Source organism: Ambystoma mexicanum, chromosome 14, assembly GCF_040938575.1.
Source record: "Ambystoma mexicanum isolate Mex_15411 chromosome 14, UKY_AmexF1_1, whole genome shotgun sequence".
Lineage (NCBI taxonomy): Eukaryota > Metazoa > Chordata > Amphibia > Caudata > Ambystomatidae > Ambystoma > Ambystoma mexicanum.
The window spans coordinates 161,147,825-161,167,572 of record NC_090940.1 but is presented as its reverse complement, the minus strand read 5'-3'; the positions used below and the strand labels follow the sequence as shown (position 1 = coordinate 161,167,572).

At 43.9% G+C, this 19,748-nt stretch overlaps 1 protein-coding gene across 3 annotated transcripts in view; it reads right to left on the bottom strand.

The window, feature by feature from the left end:
• The window catches only part of MGA (MAX dimerization protein MGA), an 872,134-nt gene that overhangs the window by 468,843 nt on the left and 383,543 nt on the right, over positions 1-19,748 (bottom strand). For all 3 annotated transcript variants that reach the window (XM_069638800.1, XM_069638798.1, XM_069638799.1), the window contains exons 11-12: positions 14,037-14,189; positions 7,277-7,346 (exon numbers count right to left, since the gene is read on the bottom strand). In XM_069638800.1, the coding sequence (XP_069494901.1) occupies positions 7,277-7,346; positions 14,037-14,189 (223 nt within the window). The remainder of the gene's footprint in view (positions 1-7,276; positions 7,347-14,036; positions 14,190-19,748) is intronic.

The window sequence follows — 19,748 nt, the reverse complement described above, 5'->3', positions numbered from 1 at the left end:
AGGTTTAAAGTCCCACTTGTCCATCAATTATCCCCTAGAGCGCCATGTAGAGGAAATTACCTGGAACAGATCTACTTGTTCTACCTGTTCACACTGGAAGACAAGCAGTCTCCTTGAATCCTAAGCGGGACAATAATCTCCTCCAGAACTTCCTGTCAAGAGTCTGAATTTTGTCTGTTCAAGGCATCTGCAATGATGTTTGCTGCTAAAATGGATTTCCAAAACCAAAGGGGTAGGGGAGATTTTGGGGCCATTTTGGGGATTATGGTGAACAGGGAAGACGCGTAGGTAGCAAAGCGGCTAGCCTTACTCCCAGGAAGAAAGGGTGTGAGAGGGGTCTAAGGCTACAAAGTGTCACCAAAGAGCAACATCAATAATTCCAATTAGACAGGCAAGTATACAAATATACAATAGTTTATTAGGCCTTTAAAATACATACTAGGCAAGTATAGTTCTAGTCAAATATTGTCACACCATAAAATAGCATTTGATTCAATGACCAGTGAAACTCAGATACATTAGAAAAATAAAGAAAACTTAAGGATAATCACAGAACAGCTACGCTAGCTCTTATAAAGTCCAACTCTAATATGGGTTGGGCCTTGCACCCAAAAGTCACCAGTTCTAAAGTTCCTACTTTGCAGGTAGGTTTTTAAAGAGATTGGTAATGTCAGTGGTTATGATTAAGAGTCAAAAAGTTAGATAAAGTTCTGGTAAGTGTACTCACTCAATCCCAGTCCTTGGGATAGTCCTAGAAAGGAATCATTGACCACGCCTCCACTGACCAAAGTAAGGAAAGTGTGTTTTAGAGACCAGGATTTACCTCATATAACTCCAGAGGGAACAGAAACGTAGCCCCCGACACAGATTTCTCTCAAGACCACTGCTAGTGCTCGGGAATCCGTTGGGGGCAATGTTCTGTGCTTCGTCCCGTCGAGGAAGTTCCAGTCACGGGTGCAGAGGTTCCTTTCGGTCACAGCGCTTAGAATTCGGTTCCAGGCAGCTTCCAGAAGAACACCAAAATGAAGAAAGATGAAGACTTATGTGGGGCAGACCACCTCAGGACACCTCCAAAATTTGAAGGAGTGTTCCAACAGGAGTAACCACTGTCAGCCTGCGACAGGCAATCCTTAATGTATGAATAAAGGGAGCACGCCTGGCGCGGCTTCCGTTAATTTAAGAAGGCTGAAAATGCAGAGGTCTTTTCTCCAATGAGGATCTGTCGAATGGGTGCAAGAGAGCTCCTTTCATCTAAGATTTGGGCTGGGAGCACGCCTAAGCCCACCAATGGTAATATCAGATATGATATGGCATTTATAAAGCGCCTGTACACAAGAGTGTCTAAATGCAAAATCGAAGGTTCTGACCTATTCAAACAGGTAGTGGCAATCCAACTATGGATCGCCACCGGCCACACAATCTGCCCAGACACAGACACTCTTGGTTAGGGATGTGGACTATGACCAGAGAGTCTTAGCCCCCACATCCGGCCACACACACAGGCTGACACTTTACTTGGGCAAGCACAAGCTTTTCCAGCAAATGGGCATGCCATATATGAAAATTACAAAAGTGCACTAGTAAAAAGTGCAAAACAGGTTAACAAAATATTTACTGCCACCCATCTTGGAGACACTGCATTTGTAGACAAAGGACACAAAAGAAAAAGGTAAGGATACAAAGTATCCTATCCTCATTACACTTTAGGGTCATCTGGGCAGCTTTAGCAATACAAGAAATCCACTAAGGAAGGCAGTCTCCCAGGACCGATTGTCTTTTTGCTAATTCGTAATGGGAAACTGATCAGTCCCTAAGACTAAGTAAGTAAAGCAGGCAGCTTTACATGCCTCCAATAAGTCAGGTCAGCAGCCAAAACAGAGCAAAAGAAAAGTGTGTCCCATAGAAGTCTATGGGAGGAAAGCAACAAAAAGAACATCTTTCATAACACTCCCCAAACATGAATGTTTAGGATAGTCGCTATGTGACATCACCTACCTTAGGCTTTTATTGCTTAGAGTGTATTCCAAAGGCCGAGTAAATGCATGCATGTTTGTACATCTTCTTTCTGACTTAATTATTGGAGTGCTCTTTGTGTGTCAAATAAATTGTAACCCTAGATGATTGAGTTTACCAAGAATTCAGTGTCTTTTCTAATTCAACATAATAGGGTAGCATCTCAAAATGCACGCACAGGGTTAAGTCTGAAAATCCATCTATACACCTTTATTCAGAGCAACACTTTTTCTGCACTTGTCTTCTCAGCTCCCCTCCTAAGAAATGTCATTGACTGCGTAATGTGAGGGGTCAGAAATGTGAGGCGGACAACTTTAAGATGATTTCTCAAAACATGCAATTCTATTAAATCATACGTTTTGTCAAAAGCCTCACTATCCCTACTCCGCCAGAGGATTTCCATGCCTATCAAAACTGAAGAAAAACACCAACACAAGATATCTGGCCCTCACACTTAATCAAATACTTAAAGAAATATATGGCAATTCATAGTAACATCAACAATGATATTCACAGTCTTTCTTGGTAACCCAGGTTTATAATAAAGTCTCAATTCAGTTCTTGGCTCCTTCAATGTCAAAATAAGGTTCTGTTAACCAACTATCAAACAACAAAACAGCTTCTCTTCTTGATGAAAACAAAGACTTCCCACTTCATCAAAAAAGCATCAATGTCATTTCCAGCCAAGATGCTTTGCCACAACATTGTTGTCAAAGAATAAATACCACAGTTTTTTGTTAGGTTAAGGTACAGCTTCTTAAAATGTTAATGAAACACAGTTCTTGGTTAACACTTAGTACGTCTTTCTTTATAAGATTACGCCTCACAGTTTGTATCTTTGTCAGGATGACTTCACAGCACTTCTACTTTAATCTTGGCAACTCTCAACTTTCAACTTCGAGTAACTCCAGCAATATTTTACCTTGAGAGTCTTCTCCTCTGCCTCATGGTATTCCACCTTGAAATGTGCTACTGAAGTATCAGATCTACTTATAACCAAATACACCACCACAACTTCAGTACTCTGCGACTTTAAACAATGCTCAGATATGACAAGATTCATTTTAGGGTACCTGACCTTCCTCAAGTAAGACACTCTTCCTCTGAATATTTCCTTTTCCAGAGGGACAGCCTCTTTGCCACTCTTGTCTGTCTGCAACAATGACAACCCAAAATTACCTTTAGGACCCACTTCTCTCTTCTTCCTATTGGCTTTAGCAATAGAGGTTGTTTTAACTTCAAAGTACAGTTACAAATAGCAAGTTTCTCTTCCACAACCATGCCTTTATCCCTCGGCATACTGTTAGACAGGATAATTATCCAGAGGCTTTGTTGCCACTCTCTTGGCTTCAGGTAATGCTTGCACACTCTTGATTTAGGAAATGCGGGTGTTCTACTTGGCTCACAGTACTGGTTACACAATTCTTTGACAATGGGACAGGCTGGTTTCACTCCTAATTGGGGAAAAGCTTTGTTCACTCTTGGCTTGGGCGATGCTTGATCTTTCCAAATTGTAATGACAATGTTTAAACACGTAACTTTGATTGTTAGAATGGTTTGCCTTATTCAGTAAAAATTCAGTCACTCTCCCTCCTGGAATGTTTAACCGGCACACACAACCACTCCTTTTAGTGTTTTCACAAAATTAAAGTTCACCAATAAAGCTTAACTGCGTTTCTTCCTTACGCGAGTGCAAGAGAATGCCTGCTTGTACGCGAGGGCTACAATTCAAGTGTTCTATTGTTAAACAATTAACGGTCAGCTTAGCATCATTTTTGCTCATACGCGAATGATTGCATTTCTGGATACTGTTGCCGGCAGTGTTCGCGCAATAAATCAGTATGCTCGGCCAGACTCACCAGCTTCTGTAATCCTTGCTTCACCGGCTGCAGGACTTCTGTTCAGACCCACACCCTTTCTCGATGAAGCAGTCTCCGGTCCAGCCATGCAAGTAAGGAGCCCCTCTCGCTTCCGAGACCCCCGGCTTCACAACAACTTCTGGCCACGTTCTGCGACACGCACTCTCTGCAATTAGGTTCACATGGGCAAAGGCAGTCTTCATTCACGCCTTCCGCTGCATAACCTCTGCACATCAGAGTTTGGGGGAGCAGGACCCTCACTTCCTCCTGCTTCTACTACTGTTGCATGCACTCCAGCCACAGTTCCAGCTCCTTCTAATGGCCTGCACCTGAAGGGGTCTTTTAAACCGCTCAGCTTCCCTCAGGTGTGGGCTATAAGGCTTAAATGCCTGACAACTGCTGCAACATTGCTTTTCAGCCCTCTTCCTCATCCCAGTACCTAAAGGATTGTGGGACTTGTAGTCCCCCAACAACAAAACTAGGTATTTTTGTCAACTCCTTATTTTTAAGGGTATATTTATTTCCCTTGAAGGTATTTAGGGATGAATCATCAGAATGCATTAGTAAGGAGGAAGACAGTTTATTAAAGGCAATATTTATAGACTTTCTTTTGTTGTACCTTTGGGAGTAAGGGATATTTTTTATCCTTAGGTGCCTCGAATAGTCTTTCCTTTTTTAGGGTTTGTTTAGCTTTTATGTCAAATGTGCCCATAGCCAGAGATTTTAGGTGTGGTTCCAACACAACGACAACAGGCCATTACATGCTTTGGCAGCTTTAAAAGGTTCTCACTTTTGAAGGATAAACATGGTCTCATCGCACAGTATCTCCTCACCACCCTGGTTGAGGTCTACTCCCAGGTCATCCTCCCACAGTACACCACCCCCAAGGTCAGAATCGGGAAGCATCTGCCTTTTCCTGGCCACCTCAGAAGAAACCTTAGGCAGGGGTTTAGTGAGGGATCCGTAGAATAAATCACAGCAACCACAGCAACACTAGGTGACCTAAGGAAAGCTTAAGAATTGCCTGTTGCCTAGGATTCGAAAGGTAACCACAACCCCATACATAGGGCTGGGCCACTCCATCTAACACAGGGTCTTCACCTTAAAGGCCTGTGACAAATCTGACAACTTTGTCACTGATTCCCTGAAGGAAGTCTCTCTTAGGTGGCCAGAGAAAGGCAGAAGCTACTTGACTCTGATCCTGGGGGTGGCTTTCTGCGGGGGGACCACAGGGGAAGAGGATAAGCTCCAGGGAGACAGAAAGAGACTAAGTCAAGATAACCATTCAGTTAAAACTTTCAGTGACAACCATGTACCTTTGCAACATTCATACATGGCCTGTTTTAATATATTTCTGATTTCCCAGGTTTTTCCAGCCCAAAGCCTCATTCCCCCCCCCCCCCCACCCCTTCCTTTTTGGGAATTGAAATGAGAAAGAGAGATGGAGTAATGAGGAAGACTGGACACAGTAAACCCACGCCGCGCTCTAGTCATTGGAGATTGCAAAGAAAGACCGGGACATTTAAAAGCAACACAGGTGAACTGAATTCAACAGACCAAGAACCAGAAACTAGAGAAGCACCTGACTTGTGCTGACACTGGAGGACGCCGAATGAAAGTAGGCTGCATAGCGCAGTGCAGAGGCCAACGGGCACTGTGTGCAGAGGAGCTTTTTGACAACAGGCAGCCAGAGCTGCCAAACTCAGAGGAAGGTGAAGCAGGAAGCTAACAGCCCGCCGAACACAAGACCAGTCAATGTACCGGGAGCGAAGAAGCTGGGGGGAAACGAGGAGCGCTGTAGACGACATCCACAACCGTTCAGCCGAGAGAGAGTGGGCGGGTTCTCAGGGAGTGGCTAAGTGAATGCTGTGTACCGCGTTCTATACTAGAGAGCCCAACAGTGAATATTACTGATACGAACATTGTTGAAGGAACAAGCCTAAGTGAAGGCAATGCAAGAATTACCAATACGAACATTGGTGAGAGAAAGAACCTGAGCGGAGACAGTGAAATCATTGCAAGTACGAACAGTATTAAAGGCAAAAACCCAGACAAAGGCGATGGAAGTTAGAAAGGGTCGCTGACCCGAAATTGGAACACTGTTATAATTTGGATAACAGAGAAGGAGAAGTCCTGGCAGGTTAGTGAACCAGGCAACCAGTGAGTCTGGGACTCGCGCCCAAGCAAGAAAGTGACGACCCCCTGGCAGGCAAGTAAACCAGGGGTGACAAGGATAAAAGGATAAAAAGGGAGGGTTCATCCCGGATTTTCAAGAACAAGGAACCCTGGAAGAAGAGTATACCAGGGAAAGGTAGGATTGAGAGAGCTCAATTGGGCAGCAGCCCTATACGTCTAAGTGTGTATCAAATAAGGGAACACTTATGCCCCTTGAAGGATTCAATAGAATTATGCGAGAACTGTGAAAAAACATTATCAAGATCACTAGATGAAATCTAGGGGAAGGGAAGCCCCTTTCATGTTGGAACTTTTTTTTCCTTTGTTTATGAGCTTAGAACTTTGTTTGGAACTTATGCTTACAGCTCAAAGAAATTTCCATTTCACCTTGTATTTAGTTTAGAATGTAAGGGTCAGTTTAGGGTTCTGAACACAGGACTAAATATTATTTTTGTTTAACATCCGGACACAGACGTTCCTTAGTTTTGTTGAGGTATGGAAACCCCTCAGAGTGAGGGATAACTAGGATTCCCCAGCCCCTCTTATTATTTTGATAATAAAAGTGTATAACCAAATCGTAAGATGCCACTGTGTCTGAATCTTACTACTGACCCCTTACAGACTTGTTACCTGCATAAATGACGATCTGGCACTAGACAATGCATGCACAAGTTATGACTCATTATCAAACTCTTTTGCTGAGAACGCACCAGAGTTCTCCCATCATGCTTTTAGACGAACACCCTAGCAGCATGAAAATAATAGGTATGTGTACATGTTTTGAATCTCAGCATTGGTAACACTTGTGGTGTTTTCAGATTAAGTAAATTAAAAAGAAGTTGAAAAAGTTTTCGCTTAAAAGTCTAGGGAAATAAACTCACCACAAAGTGACCAAATAACTGCCAATGAAAAAGCAGAAGTGCCCAATGATCATCTTGACATGTAGAGAAAAGGAGCCGAAGATAGCGATTAGGATTTATATAGACTGTTTTGTCAATAGGATGGTATAATATTTACGACCCAATTCAGAGAACATTCCAACCTCGCTACGATGCAGCAACATTTGAAAAACATATTTGGCACCTGAGAAATTGTTCCTCCTGCTCTCACACCAACTGCACCTCACCCTGCACAAGCATCTCTTATGTACATAAAACGCAATTCTGGGGAGCTTTTTAGTTCAACATTATGTCTCTTTCTGAAAGCCAGCAGCATAATTGCTCACTTACCGATTGGCTTCACCATAGACTTTTCAATCTTAATTGATTTAGTTTTTGGCCCAAGTAGAGGATCATGTACCTGAGAAAAATGAAACAGATATTAGCAAAGGCAACAGTTTGGACATTTCTGCCAGCGTGCATGTCTCTGCATTCATATTTATAAAATTGAAACTTTTATATTTATTACACATTTCTACAAATCATTTAATAAAATTAGTAACATGTCACTACTAGTCTTTACATTTTCTATACAAAACGACAAAATAGACAAGTTAAGTATTTAACAGGACTGAGTGCTATTGCTCAGAAATCAACTGGTAGAGACCATTTAGTTAAAAATGCGTATTAAATAAGGAAATGCTTTATGGAATTAACCTATGAAGTTACAGACAGTTGTTTTACAGATAAGAATTGCTGTTTACAGCACATTAATCTGACACACTTAGATTAGGGACTGAGCAGACATAAAAAGTGATCAAAAGCAAGGTAAGTAATGCTGAGGGCTTTACTTGCCTCAAAAAAAATCAGGCCCTGAATGCAGACAATAGGAAAAAGATAGAGTGCCCCATTGAAGTGTATGGGAGGAAAGCAGCAACACAATACATGTTTCCTCACATCAACTATTGCCATTACATGCTCACATTATTGGCCAGGTATTCTGAAGTTACAGTGGGAAACATGTCCTCAATAGCTGCAATACCACTTTACTGTAACAGCACAATGTTTTTTCTCCAAGCAATGGGGAGCGGTCACGACACTGCACTATTCGATATGGCAGAGGCGTAGATGGCTACACGCAACAGTGCCAGCACGTTCAGGAATCGAGTGTCTGCAGCGCTCTAGTCTTCCTTCAAGATGGCGGACAGTACTTTAGGCTACAAGCCCCAGCACTCCCTGAGTTGCAACCCAGCTGCTTTCCACGGGTACCAACGCTAGCGTAAGTTGCTTCCCACTTCTACCAGGGGTCTTTCTTCCACCATTGCTCCCCCGCAAGATACTGTTCCTCTTTGTTCTTACTCCCCCATCTATGCAGCCAGCTTCATCACCTCCTTTTATATCTTCCCGCTCCGTTATGCTTTCGGTTCAGCTTCCGAACGCTATTACTGCCTCACACTGCAAAATGATCTGCATTGCAACACCATTGGATTAATTCAAAACACAGGATCCGAAATACCTGCACAGTCCAGATTCCACATCTCTGCTTGGGGTTTTTCCGGCATTCGCCTTTTCTCAAAGTTAGGGACGTTCCTTTCTGTAGCCACCGGTGCACGCTGGTAACAGAGGGCTGGCGCAATGGCTGTGGAAAGGGGGTGCCCATTTTTTTTCGTCAAGGAGAACTCACTCACCAGGAAGAAGAGTAACAAAAAGAACTGACTCTGCTTCTACAGATCCTGAAGACACTGATCAACAGCCAGGTGAGATCAGGAATAAAGCATGTCAGAACAGATTGCAATGCAAAAAAAGAGGAAAAAATGATGGAACAGCTCCAGGAGTTAATGCAGGATGTGCAGGGCCTGCCAGTAGAGGTACAACAATTGCTGGCTCAGAATGCCTATCTTAGACAGATAGATACTGACAGAAGTACAGCCTGTTGATCCACCAGTTAGGAGGTTTACAGAACAAGTTTGACAGATCTCCTAAACATGTAAAGGGTTTTGGGATGCATGCCTGATCCACTTCACCTTTCACACAGTAGCCTTTGTCACAGATAGAGCCAAAGTAGGCTTCATGATTTCAAATATGGTGGGGAATGCTTTAGCCTGAGCAACTCCTTTGGCATCCATGACCAATCCACTCCTGACTGACTATGGGGCTTTTGTTCAGGCATTCAAAGAAACCTTTGAGAGACCTTAGATGGTGTTTTCCGCTTATGATGTTGGATCTTCGGCATGGTTCTTTGAACATTCTGGACTATGTATCAGCTTTCAAGAAAACCGCAGCACAGGCAGGATAGCCTGATGCAGCGCAGTACACCATATTCCTTCGAGGAGTCTCAGGGGGGATTAAGGACGAATTGGTTAGAGTGCCAATGCCAGCTACCTTTTCCGACCTAGCCTACATAGTCTTACAGATTGATTTCTGCATTGCTAAAAGACGGATTGAGAGAAGAAAGCACAAAAGGACTTTCAGTGCTTCCTCATTCCGCACCCATGGTGTCTACTCCAGAACCCTGCTCACTTGATGAAACCATGCAAATCAGTCTTACCAGAGGACCGCTTACTTCGGAGGAAAGAAGGACGACTAGACCAAGGATTGTGTCTACTGTGGATCCAAAGGACACTTGTTAAGAGATTGTCCGGAAGGTCCCCCTGGGAGGTCCGGAAACTACAAACCCTGCTCCTAGATGGGAAAACGGGTAGGCGTATTATCAGTAGTTCCGCGATAGTCTCCATCAGAACCAATGATTTAGATAACCGTCTTATGGTGGTATTGGTAACCATACAGCTATCCCAAAGAGGACCTCTAGGAGGTACTGGCCTTATTGGATTGCGGCGCAGCTGGCAATTTCGTGGATACTGTATGGCCGGACAAGAACAAGTTGCCTTATGAGACCAAAGAAGAAGCTCTACCTGTGGAAGGGGTGGATGGTAGACCACTGTGTTCAGGTTCTATTGATCGCAGCACAGTTCCATTGATTTTAAACATCCATTAAACACACTTAATGGCTGTCTTTTGACTATATCAGAGCAGCACATTTTCCCATCATTCTAGGATTTCCTTGACTGTCAGCACAACCGAGTGATAAACTGGTCGGCCAATACCATCTGTGTTAGCATTCCTGTTTTATAAAGTCTAACCCTCAGAAGGAAACTGAAGTTTCGCTTAGCCCAGCAACGACTTCAGGAAGAATTCATCATATTCCACGCGTCGACCAGAACTACGCAAAGGTATTTGAGGAATGAATTTCCAGGGCTCTTCCAACGCATCACACACAGGATTGCAGAATCGATCTTGAGCCGGATTCTCTGGTCCCTTCTGGGTGAATGTATACATTGACATTACCTCAGAAGGAAGCTTTGGAGTCTCATTTAGACACCAACCTTGCGCATTGTCTCATTAGGGTATCTTAGTCTGCGGCCGGAGCCTCACTGTTCTTTATACCCATTAAGGACACCAAGGAGCTCTGGCCCCATATAGATTACAGAGGACTTAACAGAATAACCATCAGGGATCGCTACCCGATTCCCCTCATTAAGGAGATTTTAGAAACTGCAGCAAGGATCTCACATCTTTACCAAACTAGACTTATGAGGGGCATATAATTTGTTACGCATCCGCAAGGGGGATGAATGGAAGACAGCTTTCCTAATACCGTTTGGGCATTTAGAATACTGTGTCAAGCCTTTCAGACTTGTTAATGCCCCGGCCGTCTTCCAACGGTTTATAGACCAAGTCTTTGTAGAGCTACTTGTTCATACCGTCATAGTCTACTTAGACAATAGTCTAATCTACTCCAAAAGGATTGAGGACCATCCCACTCAGTATTAGAGAGACTCCATGAAAACCATCCTTCAGTAAAACCCCCAAAAAAATTGGACGTTTCCTCCGTGGCTTGCCTAGGCTTCATCCTTTCAGAAGAAGCTATCGAGATGGGCTCTAGAAAGGTCTCTCCACGCTCAGTTAAAGAAATACATGGATTCCTGGGATTAGCACATTTTTATAGTCGCTTCATCGCAGAACTTTCCAACAATGTTCTGTTGATTACTTACTCAAAAAAATAATCTCTTTTGATTGGGGTGAGACACAGGAATTAGCATTTGATGGTCTGAAAAGAAGGTTCTGCTCAGACCCTATTCTTCAGCAGCCGGACCAATCCCACCCTTTCCTTTTAGAAATGGATGCATTGTCTTTTGCTTTAGGGGCCGTACTCAAACGGACAGGCGCAGAAGAACACCGTACTGCTTACTTCTCTAGGACTTCGTCGTCCAGTGAATGCAACTACTCTGTCCTTGAAAACGAATTATTGGCTATCCGACAGTCCTGTATCGAATGGAGACATCTGCTTCTGGGCACAGCTAATCCTTTTGAAGTGCAAACTGACCATAAAAATCTAAAAGGGTACTACAACAAATGGAATGCAACAACAGCAGACATGCCCGATGGGCGAACTTCTTCCTCCAATATGACTTCTTTCTTACCTCCGTCCCTAAGGAATCCAACGGATTGGCAGATGGCCCGTCTAGAAGTCAAAGGGAGAACGAAGAACACAAAGAAAAAGAACACATGCATTCAGGAAAAAGATTCCTTTATTCTGTGAATACCTTTCTTCAAGAAGTACAATGAATGACAGCAGACTTTTCTTTATGACCGCTACCAACAGACCAGGGGCCGGCAACAAGAAAGGAGGGACTCTTTTTAGGATCCAATTTGATTGTTCCAGAACCAGTAATCCAGAGACAAATCCTTACCTGGTGTCATGACAATAAGACAGCCGGACACAAACACAAGGGGATTGGTCAAACTTCCGAACTAATTGCTCGTTCATTCTGATGGCCTTCCTAGAATACTGACGTGAGGTCCTATGTTATTTCTTGTCCTGTTTGCACCAAGGGGAAATGTTACTCAGCCAAACCCTTGGCTACATTGCATCAGGGTCCCATGGCCACTCGTCCTTGGTCTCATATCCACTGACTTTATTGTTGACTTGCCTCCTTCCAACCAATATACAACTATCATGGATAACATAGACTGTTTAACTAAGATGGCACACTTCACTCCAATGAGAAAGCAACCTTCAGCCCCGCAAATGGACCAAATATTTATACAGGAAATCTTTTGATTACATGTACTCCCTCTAGTCATAACAGACAGAGGTACACAGTATACTTCACACTTTTGGTCAGCATTGTGCAAGAAATTGGAGATCAAATCATAATACCATCCCCAAGCTAATGGTCAGACGGAAAGGGTAAACTATACCTTAGAGCAATATCTCTGCTACTTTGTGCCAGCCAACCAAGAAGATTGGATGGACCTCCTTCCAACTGCAGAGTTTGCATATAGCAACACAATTCACTCTTTGACTGGCACGAGTCCTTTCTTTGCTTCTTTCGGTATACATCCACGTGTGCTTCCGATGGGCAATCTTACATTGTCTAAACTTCCCTCTCAGGATCACCATCTTCAACTCATAGCAGAAAATCATTGGCTGGCCTACTGTAATTTAAAAAGTAGCAGGAAGAAGACCAAAGAGTATGTGGATCTACATCGTCAACTGGATCCAGCCTGGGATTGAGGGGGTAAGGTTTGGCAGTCCACCAGAGATCTTTCTAGGTGGATTCAACCTTCGAAGTTGGCTCTACGTTATCTGGGACCTTTTGCCATTAAGAAGATCAATCCTGTTGCCTGTAGACCCAAACTACCAAGAGCCTAGAAGTGGATTCACTGTGTGTTCCACTCATCACTTTTGAGACCTTACCTTCCTGATCCCTTCACCAGACTCTCTCGCCAGCCACCTCAGACAAGGCCACAGGAGCAAGAGGAATATGAAGTATCCAAGATGTGTGGCTCACACTACATTGGAGGTGGGTTACAATATCTCATTCACTGGAAGGGCTATACGATTGCTGAACGCTCTTGGGAACCTGCTAAAGTGTTTGCTTCCAGCCTTGTGCAGCTTTTCCATAGGGGTTGTCTGAGTAAACCTAGCCCAGAACCACAAAAAAAAGAGTCATACTTCCATGACACTACGCTATTCGTTATGGCAGAGGTGTAGATGGCTACACTGAACAGTGCCAACACGTTCAGGAATCGTGCGTTTGCAGCGCTCTAGTCTTCCTTCAAGCCCCAGCACTCCCTGCGTTGCAACCCAACTGCTTTCCACAGTTGCCAACGCTAGTATTAGTTGCTTCCCTCTTCTGTTACGGCCCTTTCTTCTACCATTGCTCCCCCTACAGCTAATGTTCCACTTTTAGTTCTCTTCCTCCCCTATGTTTGCGGCCAGCGTCATCGCCTCCTTTTATATCTTACCACTCTGTCCTGCTTTCGCTTCAGCATCTGAACGATATTACTGCCTCACACCGCAGAATTATAAACATTGCAACACCATTGGATTCATTGAAAACACTGGATACGAAATACCAGCACAGTCTGGATTCCACATCTTCGCCTTTGCCCCAAGTTAGACGTTCCTTTCTGCAGCCACTGGTGCACACTGGTAACGCTGGCTGCAGAGAGGACGTGCCCATTTTTCGTCAAGGAGAGCCCACTTGCCAGGAGGAAGAGCAAGAAAAAGGACCATGACTCTGCTTCAACAGATACTGAAGGCCCTGATCAAGAACCAGGTGAGATCAGTAGTAAAGCATGCAAGAACAGAAGCATGCACATCATAGCATTCTGTGCTGTATGACGTTGTTTCCAAAAAAAACTATTTGCCAAGGCATGCAAGGTATGATAAGCAGTACTTAATTCAGCCCGAAACAGTTGCCAACTGTTAATCGCCAACCCCCCAAAACTAAAATCTTAGAGGGCTCTACAAATAACATTCATTATACACACAAAGGGATTGAGGTGAGGACGCACAGCAGTACATTCTAAGGTAGAGGATAGGGCATGACCACAAAACTTGCCTGCTTTAATACATGCATTTGGGCCTCGATTGTATAGGTTTTCAGTCAAGTAATTATTGAACTGGAGAATGGACATCCTAACAGTAGAACAGTGTAGGGTTGACCATAAGCCAACTTCCCAGAAAGTTTATTGTAAAGTAAGCAGCTTAGCAAAGATCAAATAATTGACAAACAGCAGAGAGTTAGAAAAATGTGCTTACCTTTGCAGTGCACTGATTTGACCTGCATGTACACTGCATTGGAATCTCTTCTTGCTTGTGCACAATAGTTTTGCGTTTGTAAGTTCGGACTCTAGCACAAGTCATCATATTTTCAAAGTACAAATAGACTGGATCCTTATCTTCATCACGTATCTAAGTTACATGTACAAAAACATCAAGAGTGGTGAGAAAATGAGTACCATGAACAACTCACTTTATCCAAGTCACATGAAAAGAGCATCACTGTATCATTTAAGATTTTAAAAGTTTGTGGAAATCTGGACATTTTAAGACGGGAAAATGAAGCCTGCTGGGGTCAGCTGGTGCTGGCATGGCCTTGATTAATTGAAAAGACAACCTAAAATACAGCTGGAAAGGCTGACCTATCAACATTTTTATTTTTCTGTGAATATTTTATTGAGAGTTACATAGTGCTTTGGCCAGGCCAAGACACTGAACAAATTAGGAATAAACAGTCCAATAAAAATGAAACAATAATTGGGATGAAAAAAAAATAAAAGCTAAATCATGAATCAGAAAGAAGAGAGAGAAAATGATCTTTACGGCCAGAAAGGGATATGTGGAGGGACGTGGAAGTGCAAATTGATAGAGGCAGGGTTACGAGCAAGAGGAGAAAAAGAGCAGAAGGGCGACAGAGAGCTCGGCAGTTTAGGGATTGAAAGAAAGTGTACGGATTGAAAGCAGAGAGGACAGGAAGGAAAGCAAGATGAAATCAGTGAAGAAAGAAAAATACAATGTTGTTCTCCGTTCCAGCTGATTGAGCTGCTTCAAACACTATTCTCTGGTGACCAAAACAGCAGTCACATTGCTTCTCTGCACAGGGGCAGCGATGCCACATCACCGTTTGTTAAAGTAGTGCATGGCCCAGGTCTGGTAGGACTAAAACCGTGTTGCCTTGTACCGAAGGAAAGCGACCAGGGCCAGCCAGATCTCCCTCAAATCTAGTAAATTGATGAGTTCTCTGCATTCTAAGGGAGACCACAGGTCACCCATCAGGTCATGGAGGTGAGCCCCCCAGGCTCTCAAGGACTTGTCGGTAACTAGCATCGAATGGGACCAGGGTTGTTGAAACAATGCCCCTTTCAGTAGGTTGTCTCTCTAGGACCACCGTTCCGGGTCTCTGGATTCTTTTGCGGAGAGCTGAAGAAGGTCTAAAGTATGTCCTTGAAACTGAGACCACTCAAAACTGAGCAGGTAGTAGTGACCTCATGCACAGTCGGGTCTCCAGTTCTGCAAGAATGCATCAGGCTTTAGGACCCAGCAAGGGCAGGAAGGCAGAGTCCGGAGGCGTCTCCTGTGATTGAAGGACATGGACCATCTTGGAGATGTTCACCACTTGATCCTCTGGTGTTAAGGCCCTGCTCAGGCAAGGGTCCAAGAACTCCCCAATAAAACGGTGGCACTGGGAGGGAGAAACCAGAGACTTCTTGAAGTTCAGGAAGAAGCCCAAGTTGTGCAACAGGCTGCATGTTCGATACAAGTGTGCTGACACCTAGTCTGGGGAGAGGGCTTGGGTGAGCCAGTCATCCAGAGGGGAAAATACATGAATGCCTTCCCTTCTGAGGCAGGCCGCTACCACTGCCAGCAGATTGGTGAAGACCCTAGGTGCCGAAGATAGGCCAAATGGTAGGACCTTGAATTGGCAGTGGCAATGTCCAGCTGTGAAGATCGGGCACGTCCTGTGCTTTCAGTAGTTAGGGACATGGAAGTAGGCATTTTATAGATCTAACAAGACTAGCAAGTCCTTCAGGTTGAGAGCTTGAACAATCTGACCGTGGGAAACCATCTTGAACTCATGCTAACACAGATACAGGTTCAAGAGCAGCAGATCTAGTACGGAAACAAACCCCCAACCTTCTTCAGCACCAGAAAACAGGTTGAGTACCAACCGATGCCTTGTTCTGAGTGGGGCACTGGACACAGCCCCACGCCAAAATAAGTTAGTAAAACCTAGTGTGCAATGATTAAAAAGTACTGAAGGTAAATAAATAAGACCATGGCTGCCATAGGCAGCTTCTCCAGAGGCATGCAGCAATTGCTACTCACACACATACACAGCAGGGACCACAGAATGGAGGGAACATTCAAGGGGGTGTTTCAGGACAGGGGAGGGAGTCACTACAGTGCTGGATCTGCGGGCATTTAGGACATGTTTCAAGAACCTGTCATTTTGGGGGAACAAAATAAAATGGGGGGGAAATTAGGAACAACAATAGTATGCAGGCGCACAGGGAAATTATTATGCCATGGGCCAGCAGCAGCAACGACAGATACAGGGATCATTTCAGCAGACACCACAAGCACCAACGCAGGCACTGTCACCACTACATGTACAGACACAAATGACAGCACCACCACCCCCAGGACTTACAAGCATCATAACCCAGGGGCATTGCACAGCAGCCAGCGCCCATACAGAACACTGACACAATAGCAACAGTACCGCTTACATGACCGGGCTGGGTCATATTGGTGGGGAACAACCCTTTTAAAGGAAATAGATTGACATTATACTCCTAATAAGACAGCCCCAGACCAACTTGATTTGTATCACTCTGCCACACACTCTCACGCACACTCAATACTGCAGAGGACAATTGCATAGGGGTGTTGATAGCTAACAAAAGATTTTCCTTTGTGGGTGACAGTAGGGCGACTAGGCCATCCATTAGGGAAGGGGCATTTGTGACATCACGAGTAGACTGGATATGACCATTTTATTCACAGACAAAGCCATAACTTGTTCAACACCAGGCATACACATTCTGAATGTAAGGAAGATTGTTTAGGTATGTTGGGGGTGCACGGTACAGAGTGGGGTGCGTAAAGATAGTGTGTTGAAAGAGAGTAAATTGGGCTACATCATGAGCACACATCTTTCAGCGAGGAAACTGGGCTCATGCATAAACAAATAAAACAGAGCAATTAAATGAGACACCCAAGGTGGAGGAAGGTGCCCTTGAGGGGGGAGGCGTTCATTTCATTGACAGTTCACCACGGGAGGAGAGAAATAGGGGTAAAAGGGTGGATGATCCATGTTCCCAACAGACACCATTTGGAGACAAAATAACACAGTGCAAGTAGTAATGCCAGTAGCGCTTCTGAACACAGCACTGGCACAAATGCATTAGCCAACACAAATAGGGAAAGAGGTCATTGCTGCACGAATTGGAGAATAATGGTTGTATTAAAATTTGGGAGTAGATAATGGGGGGAATATATTGTTCAAATTTAACAGTAATGGAAGTAGTGGAATAATACAATGCTAGGCTGAAATACATGAGTAGTTAATAGACTGGGGTTTAACAAGTGGAAACGTAGTGGGATACAGGACATGTGACGGTTGCAATCGAAAGAAAGAGAGGAAATAAATAAATAAAGGGGGGGTAGCGAATAATTGGTAGCAAATTTAATATAATACCAGCTTTAAGTGCCTGCAGTTCACCGCGGGGCACGCCCTGAGGAGTTGTGAGAGGAGCCATAGAAGAAAGATTTAAAAACCCTGCAATTATCTTAACAGCCACCCTATATGACAGATTTACCACCCCGAAGCTTCCCTGTTTAGCTTGTCAGCGCCTAATGCCCCGGGACAAAGGCGCCCAATATAAATAGATTAAAGTTAAGTACAGTAAATACAAGACTCAAAGGCCCAATTGCACACCACCACCTAAATTACGTGTATATGATCAAAGTGTGTCATGTGTATCTTCACCTAAATTAAGTGCCTACCCATTTTCCGGGTACATTTCGAATTGTGCAACAAGTTACGGTCAGAACGCCACCAGGTGGTAACAGGATGGTACATAAATTGGCTCCTCCCACTACGACACTGAATAGTGCAAGAGTAATGCAGAGAGGTTAGGTCAAGAAATTGAAGAATATGTAAATTCTCAGGTCTCAAGCGCTTCTTTTTCATTTCTCGCCAGATACAAAGGACCCAGGGCAGGCCTGACGACAACGGACAACTAAAACTGAATGGCTAGGGACTAGAGTGGGACATTTTGCCCTCCTGACAGACTTTGTTAGATGTGTAAGGCATCATGCCCTACAAAGCGGTGGCCACCCTGGCAACGAGGGAGCAACGATCAACAGGGCCAACGCAACATATTTTCATGAACTGCAAAACAGCACAAACACTCCCGAGTTAGGGAAACATGCCCATCCTATGGTCCAACGCACACTAGCAACTAGAATAGGGACCGACACACCCATGTCCAAAGTTTAATTGAGTTTCAGATTATATTTTGTTCACCTACAGCTGTAAGTAACACTGTTTTGTTCTTTCTCTTTTCCTCGCACATGCAGGTTGTTGCGTATGTATGCTGTTAGAATTGTGTAGGAAATTTCCTTAATGTTATCTCCCATTAGTCACCCTGAGGCCTACTCATTGAACCATTCTGAAGAGTTTCCCACTCAATTTAGCCACTATGTCAGAAAACTCAGACCCCTTAGAGCATGTTTCCCTGAAGTATATTTCCTTGCTTACATTGAATACAAAGCCCAAACTTTTCCCCAACTTGAATACAGTGCATATACTGTCCAACCAACATTGAGAAACCAGTGTCCGGGGGGAGGTTTAATTTTTGCCCTTAGTGATTGTTTAGTTTGCGGAGCGTGAGGTTACTAACAAGTACTAACGTATTAACGCCTTTCTTGCGATTTTCAGGCGGGCAACTTTATCATCTCATCAGCTGCAAGGACCCAGCAGCGTAAGTGGTTATGGGCAAGCCAATAAGGACTATTATCTTCATGATGGGACTGTTAATGATGAACGAAATAATGGGGGGTGGTCATTTAAAAATTATGTGTAGTAGTGAGCATTACCGCTGTATCCCCTACTAACATTCCCTAACCCAAGCAGGAAGACTTACGGTGTCAGTGGGTGAGGAAAAAGCTGCTGCGAAGTAAGGCGAGGTAAGCGCAGACACAGAGGGAGTAAACCATACACATCACACACATAGCAGAAGTAACAAACAACATGCACACATGTACAAAACTGGTAGGGACACCACTGGGGAGAGCTGCCCTGACTGCTCTTTAATAACTTATGCCTTGAGAGAATTGATTACAACAGAAATTACTACAGCAGAGCACGACGCCCATGTATCTCAAAGTGTTCCAAACGTGAAGAAGATTGCAAGGGAAGACAGCAACATTGAGATTGATGGGAAAAAAAGGCAATCCCCTATGAAAGAAGATTACTTAAAGACACTAACAATGATGAAAAACTACTGGCAGCTCATTGAAGAATAACTGAATGTAGCAAGTGGCTAGAGAAGAAAAAAAAATCTAGCAAATGCACCAGTGAGCAAGCTGTAAGCAAAAAAAAACAAGAAAGAAAAAACAAAAGAGAGAAGAAAAAATAAAGAGAGAAAAATATGATAAGTGCCTAACAGTGGGACAAGAGAGCGAAGATGGTGACTTGGGTGGAGAATGAAGAAGGAGCTATACTGTGAAGGCACCAGCCTTAATATTACCAGCACAACAGTGAAAAGAAGTGGACGATGCAAGAAGGTTGAGGAAAGTAGGGAGATGAGAGCAGCAACATCAGTGCTTATGGACAACTATTGAGCATATGGATCTAAAGCTCAAGAGAAACTACCACAGAATTGACAAGGGGACTGTTTGTTGGTGCGCATCAGCATGCCCTTGTTGGTGATGCCCAAGGATGATGTGAAGGATGACACATTC